This window comes from Anguilla rostrata, chromosome 6 (genome assembly GCF_018555375.3).
Source record: "Anguilla rostrata isolate EN2019 chromosome 6, ASM1855537v3, whole genome shotgun sequence".
Taxonomy (NCBI): Eukaryota; Metazoa; Chordata; class Actinopteri; order Anguilliformes; family Anguillidae; genus Anguilla; species Anguilla rostrata.
In genome coordinates, this window is record NC_057938.1 from 41,584,264 (window position 1) to 41,597,147 (window position 12,884).

The following is a 12,884-nucleotide window of genomic DNA, read 5'->3' on the forward strand; positions in this document are numbered from 1 at the left end:
TCTCCATGGTTACCTTGTGTCAGTCAAGAAATCCACTGGCTCTACAGTGAAGCTGCCCAGTACACAGAATGTGTGAATGGAGGAGTGTGAGCTGTCCTTGGTCAGACTGGTCCATGAGCGTACTTGGGGAGTGGATATACAGTATCTCTTCAGTTATGTAAGCCATCACATGTGATAAGGGGGGGGGGGGGGAGGTGATAACTTAAACTTGCATGGAAGCTGAAGGCCTGAGGATGCAATGCATTGTGTCTGCATTACACAGTAATCAACCCATGCCTCCCTACAATCACCAACCTCAAAATGGAGGGTCATAGGTGTGACATACATAGCTAAATGAGAACTTTTCTTCACTCACTCTTGCTCAGTTAATGTTAAGAATCACTGTTTATATTTTCTATATTTCTATCCCAGCTAATACAAAATGTTCTCAGAATGTTATTGGAATGTTTTGTCAGTGCCACTACATTGCAGCAACATTGTGTTTTGTGTTAGCTGGGATCCACAGCGACCCGTGCCCATGCAGTAGCTGATAAACGCAATAATCAGCAAACAGAATGTTTCATTGAACAAACAACAGCAGAAAGCCAATAAATATTATAACACTACAGTCAAAGCAGCTCGCTCAAGGGTAAAAGTCCAGTGTTTCCCTTGGATTTGCATATAAAAGACATCCCACTCACTATCTACGGCCCCCAAGAGTGGGGCATTAGATACACAACACACACGTTTCGCCCAGGTACAGTATGTCTTTGTCGAGTGGGACTTATGTCATCAATGTGTTGGTCAGAAAATAAACACTGCTCACCACACCGGCTGACAATCTGGAGACAGACGTTTGACGCTTTCCTTGAGGGGAAAAAAAAGCTTGCCTTGAAACTATAAGCGGATGGTAGCCTTGGCAACCTGCAGGCTGACAGAATAAACAGTGCAAATTACAAGATTCGCATTTTCCATTTTTCAAGGCTGCAGCCACTGAAGGCAATTTCTAATGTTAAAGGGCTGTTTTGTTTAAAACATTCCTTTTGGCAAGTACGAGAAGAGCAGCCTGAATTCAGGAAATAATGACTATCCTGTGAACCCAGCACATCAGGTACAAATGGGGTACACTTTGCATTTCAAAAACAGGAATGTAAAAATATATGTTGTTTCATGGAATGGGAAGGGATACAGTACTCCCTGGAATTATGACATGCACATTTAATGTATCATATATAGCACCCACATAATGCGCACATTATAAATAACAGTTGTGATCAAAGTATATTAATATACCAAATATATCGATGGGACTAATGGTGATTATGATTATACAAAAGATGCATTAAAAGCACTGTGTGACTGCAAAATCAGAACTATGTAAATATATGAATATAGACTGATGGCTGGCATGTGCTTACCAAGGGAGCAAAATAAATAAATAAATAAATAAATAAATAAATAAAATAAATTCATATAAATATGATTTTTAGTCTTACACGACCATTCTCACTCCGTTTTAAAACATTTGACAGGATTTTAATAATAATATTAAAATGTATTTTAATATTAAGCAGAGTAGTTCATGTGTAATTGACCTGTGTTAAGGAAAAACTCAGATTTTTCACTTTTTTTTTAGCTATTGATCAAAAAATAGTTTTAGACTTGGAAAACAAAATACATATACTTATGAATTCCGTCATTAAAACTACCCTCAATGTACAAATAATTTTTAATTCTATTTGCGATTTAGTTTCAAAATCAGCTACATAATTTGGCATCAGCTTAATATTTTCACTTCCACATGAAACTGGAACTCAAGTTAGATGGACCATAGCGTACCTCAGTTTTAACATTCTCTTTCAGTCTGTGCTGAGAGATTGACTGCTACCCCCAGCTTCTCATTGTCCCCAAATTGGTTTCCTCCTGTAGTGAAGCCCTGTATAGTCCATTGCTGCCTCAGGGTAGGTAATACTCCTGTTGCTAACCCAACTCCAATCATAGTTCAAGCCATTATGTGAAAAAAGCAAGAGCAGATCCAGGGTCAGAGCTTTGGGGCAACACACATTGCTTTGTTGTTCTACTTTGTGTGCCTGAATTGAATGTCTGTGAAGCCAGGGTTATGAATGCATTATGTTTGTGTGTGTGTGTGTGTGTGTAGTGGTTGTGATGGTGGGGGGAGAAATCAGGAAAAAGAGATCTGACAGGAATCAGTTGTTGCTGCATTGGGACCCTGTAACTGGTGGCCATGGTGACATCCAAGCCTGCCTGTCTCCAAGACAACGCTGATCATACTAGCATCGTCTGTGAGCCTTCCTGCTCACTGTTTGGGCCAGAGCTGTGTGCCAGTCTCAGCAGTGGAAAAACATCAGCAACTGGGACCTGGAACCTGGACAGCACAGAAAAGGCCAAATGCAAATTTACCTCTCTGACAGAATCAACTCTCAATAAATACTGCATACTGATAAAGTGAGCTATCATTCAAAAATCTAATTGTGTTAGAAACTATTCATCTTATTCAGGTCTATTTATTTGAAATAGCAGATGATGAAAGGCTAGAGATGATAAAAATATATATACAATATTTATATAAAATAGAAATAAAATGTATTGAATAATATCCCCTCTCACTTAATGGATTGCATGTGTGTTTTCTACAGTACAGTGTATATGATCCTTTATGTGTGAAAGTCTAAAACGCTACTAGCTTATTTAAATGCACTGTGATATCTGGTATTGTACATTAAAGAGTCCTGTAACATACATCACCTTGAATCCCTGACCAGGAAGCTCAGTCACTTTAACTTATGAAGAGATATCATATAAAATGTATGCTCTACCTCTGTATATATATAAACTGTTCTGCTGAACAAATCCAATTGTCAAACTCCCATTCCAAGTTGTAATGGAATCTTATAGAGACAATGTATTGTTCTAATGGGACATTTTCTTGGTGCAGGGTGAGAGGAGTTTGTGAATGAATGCCATACCATGTGAATGCCCATTGGGCATGGGTACTTACTGTAGGGATTAATGCTTTACATCATAGCACCTGGGTTTAGCAGGTATAATGGTCAGATGGGTGTTTGAGAAAGGACAATATACACCAATGAACTAGGTAATAGAGGTTAACTGCTATCTCTGCCATTAATAGCACACAGTACTTGTTCTTGTGTGATTTGAGTATAACTACAGGAACATTGCTTTATTGGGAGAGTAATGTCTGCAAAGATTGTCACAGCAGCTTACTGTCAACATCACAGGTATCAGCCACTGTGTGGAAAAAGTTACATTTGCTGCCAAGTGTCCGTTTCACAGCACAGTTTGTGCAAGTGCCTGGCAATGGACAGTTGCTTCCCCACAACACGATGCATGTCGTCAGCTCCAGTTAGGACACCACACTCTGTAAAAGTCTATCAAGCTGCCGGAAAGTTTGAGGAATGCATGACAAGACTGCGTAGGTTGTGTTTCTTTCCGGTGTTTTCCCTGTGTGACCCTGGGCCCTGCTCAGAGAGAGTGCTGGAGATAACAAGCTTGTTAACATACTGTTTGCAGCCACATCTGTGTGGGTGCTTGCAAGCTTTCATTCTACTTGTGGCCTGTATACTGTGAGCACTCATTCATACCTTGAAATGATCACTGTGCCCACTGCCCTCTTTGTCTTTCTCCCTCCCCCCTACCTAAATGAGAATTACACCCTCTGCTACTGCTAATGGAGGGAAGATGGATGTTTGCGTGGGCTGTGGTACGTCGGTCGTTAGTGACATGCAGTGAGTGTTCCGGCACAAAATGGCTGCCAAGCATCACCCAGGTGAGGTTGAGGTGAGTTTCCCCCCTTCACTATGAAGCACTTTGAGCTCATGAGGTGAAAAGTGCTATTTAAGCACGATCCATAATAATCTTATAGTGCCCAGTGCAAAATGGCTGCCTGTATTAATGTTCGTGCCTTTGTATGCCTGTAATGTATGCGTTTGTGTGTCCATATGCACGGAAATTATCAAGTTTGTGAATGCATGCATTTGTGTGTATCATATCAATGTGTATATATGTTTATTTATTGATTGATTTATAACGTTGATTTGACAAGCACTGAAAACATTGACAATTGCAAATGCACTGTCCGGTGTAGTGTGCACATGTTTCTAGCCAAAGCTAATTTCCAACACCAGTCCCTCGGTGAGCAAAGATGGTCTATACAGTCAGGTAAATTAGCATGTCTGTTTGTGTGAATAAGCGGTATGTGTTTCTTTTTGGTTGGACCGCAACAGCGGGACCAGCCCTATAAACGCGAATGTCTGTGACTGATTGACTGAGAGAGTGATGAAGTTACACCGCACATGTCTGTGACTGAGTGACTGACTGATGAAGTTACACCATTGGTCGGCCGGTTCGGTCCAGCCATATACTAGGTTTTGACCTGGCCTTGTTTGATCCTTCATTCCACACAAGGAGTTTCATTTGGTGGACTTTTCCCACAATGCCTGTTAAGGTGCAGCATATCTTTGGTTCTGGACACATGTCCATCTCAAAGGAATAAAGAACCAGTGATGACTAACCATTCCTACTCCCATCAACTCTCCAGTCCACACCCTTTCCAAAGAAAGGATGTTGTCTCTAGAACAAAAACAACCTTGCCAAAACCCATCGGCAAAGTTTATCCAGTATATGAAATGTGTGCAGCTACTTCAGGAGTTGATTCCCTTGAGACTACATCTTTACTAAGAAATCTTTATAAGTGCAGCAATGAGCTCTTTTCAAAGTTATACAAAGCACACAATGCTCTGTTCCGCATTTACACATGCTCCTTCCCTGAAGAATTGGCGAAGCGAAGCTCTTTGAAACAAACAGCTCGGTTCGGCAGGGAAAACAAGCACCATATGGATGGCTATCCTTTGGAAATGGGACCATGGGGAAAGCCGAAAGATGCGTCACAATATTTCATTATTTACTTATTTTAATAAGATAGAAGAAGCCCACAAGACAATTCAAATGGCACGTAATGTCTATTAGACTGTGCTGTCAGTCAAGAAATTATATTAAGCCAATAAATTACTTGAAGCAATTTGCAGGATGCAGCAGGTTGGCAATGAATAGCTAAGGAGAGATTGTTCAACAATGAATGTATGAGTACCCTTGTGGCTTAGTCTGGTCTGCCTCATCAATGCCTTTCAAAATCAATGGCGATCCCAAAGAGCTGGGAAAACTAACCCATAACACTAAATCACTAAACATTACTAAACACTGCATTTGAAAACCCACAAATTATTATTATTATTATTATTATTATTATTATTATTATTATTATTATTATCGATGCAGAACAGCTACAATTTATTGGTTAACATTGGTTAAAATCCATGAAATAGCTTCCTGTAGAAAGACAAGGTGTGACATTATTCTCTTTCTCTAGCACGCTTAATGAGTCATGCCCTCTGATAACCTTGGAGATGCAGATGTTTCATTCATGCATTCTAATGACTCCAGCACTCAACAGTGAAACTGTTCTGTGCCATTTATTCTGTTGGCTTCATAAACATTTTACAATTGATTGAATAGTCATCATGTGTGGCGGCATTTTTACTACTGATAGTCCTGCGTCTCTCAAGCTATATCTTGTTAAAACAAAACAGCGGTTTTTATTAAAATTATATGCAAAAGGTGACCTACAGTGCACTTCTCAGACTAATGACAGCTGTCGACATATGTCTTGTGCTAATGGACACTCTGACCAGAGATACAAAGAGCTCAGGGTATCTGAAGCAACAGCTGAATTGTGCACATTATCAAATGCTACAGCTACATAAGCTTTCAGAGGGACATTTTGCTAGTGTCCATGGCTTGTTGCTATGGCAACAAAATTTAAATGATCTAAAAAAAAAACTGTATTCTCTGTATTTCCACATACATATACAGCAGCCCATTGTAAATACAGAAATATCGAGTCATATCTACAGATCAATTATTAAAATATATTAGTTTCATGTTTTCTAACTATCAATTAAAGCTAAAAATCTCACGTGCATAATTGCAATACATCTTGTTGTATATGGCAAAATGGACTGCAGATGTGCAAATGTGGATGCACAAGTGGAGATTTCTTAAAACCTCTGCCCCTTTCTTAAAAATGAAGGGCAAAACTTGCACTAATGTGATTATATAAAATTTCATACAGTAGCTGCCAAAAATATAGAGCCATTTAGATTCAAAGGGTAGGAATTTCAAGGGTTGCCAGATGCTTTGGCATGCATGGTTCAGCAATATGTTTATCTCTGTGGTTGAGGTACATTCAGACAAAATTAACTGCTGACTTACAATAGCACCTGTCCCGAATATGGTGGAAGATTAAAATGTCTCTTAAGACACCTCCAGGGTTTAAATCATCAGAGACGAGGCCAGACTTTGCAAAAAATATTTATTGCAGATATAATACCAATACACAAAAACACTGTGTTTAGGGATGAGCCCTCCCATATTGCAGGAATGAACCCTGTTATTTTAATTTAACAAATCATGATTATGGGAAGTAAATTCAGTACTAGTACATATTCCAGTGTCCTAGTACTGAATTGCTAATCAATAGCCTTGTTTACACAGGAATCTAACCACAATGTGTCTTGAGTATAGGTACATCTCTACAAGAAAAGAGCTGGAATTTTAAAAAGATAATATGACTGATTATATTAGATAGGACGTTTGGTAAAATTGCACCTTTAAAATTAACATTTATCACTAAAACAGAAAGTTACAGGAAACTCCAGATATTATGTGTAACACTGTGTACTTCATCAACACCCATTCCTATCAAGCATTGATGGAAAAACTGCAGCTGTATATTGAATACAAAGGTAACCAGTGAGCCAAAGTTTCCCATGGTAATTTGCTTGCCAGGATCTATGGATTGACTGTTGTGTGTGAGAGATACTCCTTTTATATCCAAATACCTCACTTCATCTTTCACAAAATATGATTGGATTTTCTGGTCAATTGCATTGGCCATGTCTGGCTAGGGAACTGCAAACCAAAGGCCACATTTGGTAAATCTAATTAAATCAAATCAAATCTTGTTCTAGAGTGGAATAAAACAACTGTGATTTTTTTTTTAGCAGGAGCACAGCTAGTAGTTTCATGGACAGTAAATATGGATTAACCCCATCTGTAGCACCCTCTTTTCTAACACAAGCCTGAAAATGACATACCAAAAATAAATAGTTAATATTCTTGAACTCTTTGACTTTTGACTACAGGCATAATCCTGGTCTCATCTGAAACGTAATCCTTGGGAGTTTACCAAGAGTCAGAATTGCTCTATATATTACTGAAACAGTAACAGAAGCTCAGGCATAGTGAAAGTTTTATTTCTCAAGTTTTTCTTTTTTTTTGAGTAGATAGATGATTGTGGCTGTGCCTGGTGGGCTTAGAGACACAATGCAGCCACAGCCAAAATTCTGGACAAATCCTGGTTCAAATTTGGTGACAATACCACCACAAATTTGCATTCTGCATTGTTTTGAGCTATATCTAGGCAGGTTTCCAAAAAGACCATTTGGAGACTCCAAAAGGACACTTGATAACCAAATGATATTATGGGTATTTAGAGGTGTAAAATTCTATATAGTATACTCGTCAAATAAGTATGCTTAAAAGTAGCTTGCTTTCCCACTGCCTGTCACTCTCCCCCTACCCTTTTCTCTCATCTACTCCTTATTTGTAAGCAAACTGAATAATGATAAAAAATATTTTGAAAATGTTTTAAATGCTCACCTATATAAAATTGGATAAAGTCCTTCAATGAGCATGCCCCTGCTGTCGAGTCAAAGCTGTTTTCTTTATTTGAACATGCCCTCTGCTGTGGAGTCAAAACTGTTTTCACTGCCCTCCTCAGAAATATTCACTCAGATAAGTGATTTCTTCCAAGACCTCCAAATGCTGAGTCTTCTGTTTAGACGTAGGAATTACAAAACAATAAAACAACCTTTGTAGACATGAAGTCTCAAGAACGCTGAGACTCATACATAACATTTTCAGCATGTGCACTGAAAATGTTATGGTTTGTTTATGCAGGAGAAACAATGCATGTCCTTTCATGCAAGCCTGACAACTGATACACCATTAGAAATGTCATTTCGTATCTAAAATGCTTCTCAGTTGTCACCATAATAGCTTGCCACTAGCTGTCAGTGTACTGGGCAGAAGTTATACTGTTCATATTGTGTCATTGCAGGCTCCATTGAATATAATGAGGGACTGCTTGGCCAGTACTGGTCAGAGAAGCTTAAAGGCAGGCTTGTTTTGTTCCACAGAATCAGGTACTTCAAACAGGAGGTTACTACATTATTTTGTGCATAATACTTTTGGTGTGTATGCAATGCTGAAATGGACAACAATAATACTTCCTCTGGAGAATTAAAGTTACTATACAATGGACATTCCATTGAGGTTTCTCTGAGTTAGCACATTTTTGGGACTAAAAATGACTATGGATTTTGTTTGCAATATTCTTGCTGTGTCAAGCATACCAACTTTATTGTGATTTGTGTCATCTGTGGATTTTCAAAGCGCAAAGAAGGTGAGGACCCCCCAAGCTTGTTCTGCCAACCCAAATGTTACAAGTCGCTAAATAGTCGCTAAAACATTGGCATCATAAAATAGTTTATAGAGGTAGAACCGTGACTTTCAAATGGTGTTTCATGTGTCTAGATTTATAAATAATTTCACCGTAAAAAAAGGAATGAATGCAAATAAACTCACTCTGGGCCAAATACGGGCCAGAACGACTCAAGGGGTTAACTTTCAAGAAGGAGGAGACATTTACTGTGTACTCTAACCCCTCCCCCCACTAATGAAAATGATGCAGAAAATCCTTTGGCAGCTCTCTTCCTTTTTCAAATTAATTTCACCAGAAGGTAAACCTAGGGCTTACTGTCTGAGAAAAAGGCTAACATCTCTCAAATGCTGCATAGACACCTGGATATTGCTTTGGCCAGTTGAACTCCTGCATAATAAGACAGCAGTTGAAAAACTGAAGGCACCATGCCCTAATATACATTATGAATTGAGTGTTCAATGATCTTAAGGCAGTGGGCAGTAGACTCCAGTCTTGGAGGGCTCCAGCGGCTGCTGTTTTTTGGTGTTTCAGCACATAGTACAGTACTTAATTTAAGTCACTGATTGGCTCAAGAGCCCAAACACCATGTTTCCTAAGCCTATAAAGAAAACCACAAACCACAAACCACAAAATAAAATAAAATAAAATGAAATAAATACTGACAATGCAGCAATCCAGAACTGGAGTTTGACACCCTGCCTTAACCTTTGTGTTGTCCCCTTTCTGAGTTTAACAGCAGTGAAACCCCCAAACATTTGACTTTTCCTGGTGTGACCCTGCAATTAGAAAAAGCAGTACACCATCAGGGTTTTTTTTTAACACTGCAGTTATGAAATCAGTCAAACTCAAAGTTAAGCACTGTGAATCTAATTGCAGCAAAACGACATAACTAAATTAAATAAAATAAATAATAATAATAAAAATAAATAATTGTAATGTGTGTTCTATAGTAAAAATGAGTGGTACAGACTGAAGACTTGTGTAAAACAGTTGTTCACCAATTTATTGATCAGGGATAAGTTGTTTCAACATGAAACATATTCATTTTAGGTTTAAAATTCAATGATAAGGCTGTATCACAAGGGATCCCGTGAAAATGGGTCATTTTTGACCGTGAACACAGGGTGCATTCATAATATAGAGGCTGTCCATCCATGTTGCATTGTGCTAGATGGAAATATACTGTATAGTACGAGAAGACATACAGAATTGATGGGAATTACAATTAAAAATGTATTGATATGAACATCTCCTAAAATTTTCAGAAAAACAAAAAAAAACTTTTCTGCTAAACAGAAGGACTTAAAACTTAAAAATTATTCGCAGCTTTTGAAAACACTTCATAAAAACTATGACAAAAACTGACCGGTTTCGAGGTCTACATGCCAACTTGGTTGATCATATCAGCAAGTTTGTGCAGCCAATACAATATAATTTAATCAGTCACTTTCGTCACAGCGATGGGGATTTCAACTCTGAACGTGGGAAAAAAATCACGGAGCAGTTAGACCTTATCAAAATGGCAGGCACTTGCTCAGTTCTAAGACTCTTGCTTTCTTGACATGCGCAAACTAGGCAGTTGCGAGAAGCCCCGCGTGGAACTCGCGACGATATCTGGCGGCGTTTCAGCAACGGTACCTGTGGAAACAAATTTAAGCATGACGCTATCCCATAACGCCGCTGGTAACCTCAACATGTAACGGAATGAGGGACTTGCCTAGAATGTCAGCGCTGATTAAGGTACTTTTCAAAAGCATATCACCGTGATTAATTCATTATTTTAGAACCCTTTGTGCATTAAATTCTTACCTGGAAGAAAAACTCTCGTGGGTGGGTTCGGTCGTGCACATTCTGTTTGATGCCAGTTCATTCATGCTGAATTATTGCGAATTGCGGTTTTAAAGGTGTACATTCTAGTCTAGAAGAAAGACAACTGAATTCCAGTTTTACTGAACCGAGTACGTGAAAGAAAAACATGTATTCAAAATATTTACATTTTTTGCATTCTTGCAGAACTGTTGGAAATGCACTAACCTGCCAGTCTTGGGGGTGCGCTGTCACCACCTTGAAAACTCGGGTTAGGTTGTGGCACCATGCCAGAAAGAAGTGGTCAAGCTTAGCTACTAGAGTTTGGCGTGGGAATGTGCGTTAGTATGACATTATTTACATTTTACTGAGCCAAGAAATGATTAGGGCTAAAGTTCGCCTTTTGTTTATATTTACAATTCCTCTTAAAGCTTATTTTTCTTAGCGCGAAGTTTTAACTGTATCAATTTAAGTTACCGGTCCTACCATATTGTAAACGTTTTCGTGCATTAAACAGGGCATTGCAAGTTCTTACAGCCTTGGTATTTGCATTCTGCTGTTTCTGAAGTATGTGGTCTAACTTACTAGCAAGAGACATAACCCGGACAAGCTATTTTTGCACTGTCACAACGTAAAAACGAAAACTTAGCGGACAATATAAAAGAAACAAGGAATCATTCGCTCTATACTTCTCTATACTTTATATAGCGTGTATTTGGGGGCTATGTCCACCAGCGATATTTTAGGCTACCCGATGCAGCGGAAGCGAATTTTTACGCTTCTGGTCTTCTTATTTGACGTTCTTTGTCACAGTGTAATGTTTCTACACATATTGTCCCGGTACAAAATAGAGTGAAAGACCTTTCTTTTTCGTTTTGTCGTGGGAGCAAATACAAAAAACACAAACACAACCCTGTAAAATAAACAAAAAACTTTTCAAATGGAGATCTAGAACATAAAGTCCTGGGCAGTTGCTCACCTGGAAACCACTTTGGTGTGATGCCCTCAGTGCTACATCGGCTTGTTGACAATAAAATGAATATATTCACATATTTCGAAAGATGAAGAAAATGCACGCATTTTCCGAATTTAGTATTCCACTAGCCTTTAGTACACTCGTAGCTCAAAGCTTGTGAGGCATTTGGAGTGATTCATTAATTGATCTTTATAACGATTAAATTGTTTTAATATAATTTTAGTAGGATCATTTATTATCTTTAATTTACTAAAGATAATGCTATACACTTGGACAAAAGGAAATGTCCAGTGAATGATATTCACTGTACTACAGATTATTTGATGTTTATGCCCGGAATAGATGTTTTAAATTAAAACATTTTTTTTTTTTTTACTTCTGTCTATGTTACAGTTTTGGGAGGGTTCTGGGCTTTCCTCAGTGCAGTTATCCAGCTAACTCACTAATCCTGCTTTGTGAAACAACCCCTGGATGGTCTTTGGTGATTGCTTAATCTGACTGCATTAAACAACTGTGGTGAATGCATATCTACAGGGAGCTCCATAATGCTTGGGACAAAGATATAGATTTTATTGCTTTGGCTCTGTATTTTAGAATTTTAGAAATGACTGCACATTATATACATAGCACCCTATTTCAGGGCACTATACTGTTTGGGAGAAATGGCTTCATAGGTGTTTCTGATCAGTTAGGTGTGTTCAATTGCTATCCTTTGTGCAGGTATAAGAGAGCTTTCAGTACCTAGTCTTGATTCTAGGCTTTTGACTGCCTTTGGCATCTGTTATTGGAGTTTGTCCACATGAGGACCGGAGTTGTACCAATAAAAGTCATAGAAGCCTGTATGAGGCTGAGAAATATGAAAAAAACAATCAGAGACGTACATCAAATCTTATGGTTGTCAAAATCAACAGTTTGGACAATTGTTAAGAGAAAAACAGAGCGCTGGTGAGCTCAGTAATCACAAAGGGCTTGGTAAGCCAAGGAAGAACTCGACAGTTGATGACCAAAGAATTCTAATCATAATGAAGAAAGACCCCCAAACACCTATCCAACAGATCAGAAACAGTCTGCAGGAGACAGGTAGTGGGTGTGTCAGTGACTACTCTCTGCAGAAGACTTCACAAACAACTACAGAGGCTACTCAGCGAGATGCAAACCACTAGTTTGTTACAAAAGCAAGATGACCAGGTTACAGTTTGCTAAGAAGTACCTTAAAAAGCCTGCAGAGTTCTGAAAAAAGTGTCTTGTGGACATATGAGACCAAGATGAACTTTTATCAGAAATGATGTCAAGAGCAAAGTGTGGAGGCCAAAAGAAACTGCCCAAAATCCGAAGCGTGTCCCCAATTTGTGAAACATTGTCATAGGGTGCTATAGTTTGGGCATGTATGGCTACCACAGGTACTGGCTCACTTGTTTTCATTGATGATGTAACTGCTGATAGCAGCAGTAGAATTATTTCTGAAATGTACAGAAGCATCTTATCTGCTCAAATTCAAGTAAGTGCCTCAAAACTCATTGG

At 38.6% G+C, this 12,884-nt stretch overlaps 1 protein-coding gene across 1 annotated transcript in view; it reads left to right on the forward strand.

Moving 5' to 3' along the window:
* The first annotated feature begins 84 nt into the window (after nt 1-84).
* dlgap2b (discs, large (Drosophila) homolog-associated protein 2b) overlaps nt 85-12,884 on the forward strand; it is a 130,295-nt gene continuing 117,495 nt past the window's right edge. Inside the window, exon 1 of the mRNA XM_064339752.1 lies at nt 85-3,787. Within this exon, the coding sequence (XP_064195822.1) occupies nt 3,689-3,787 (99 nt within the window). The 5' untranslated portion in view covers nt 85-3,688. The remainder of the gene's footprint in view (nt 3,788-12,884) is intronic.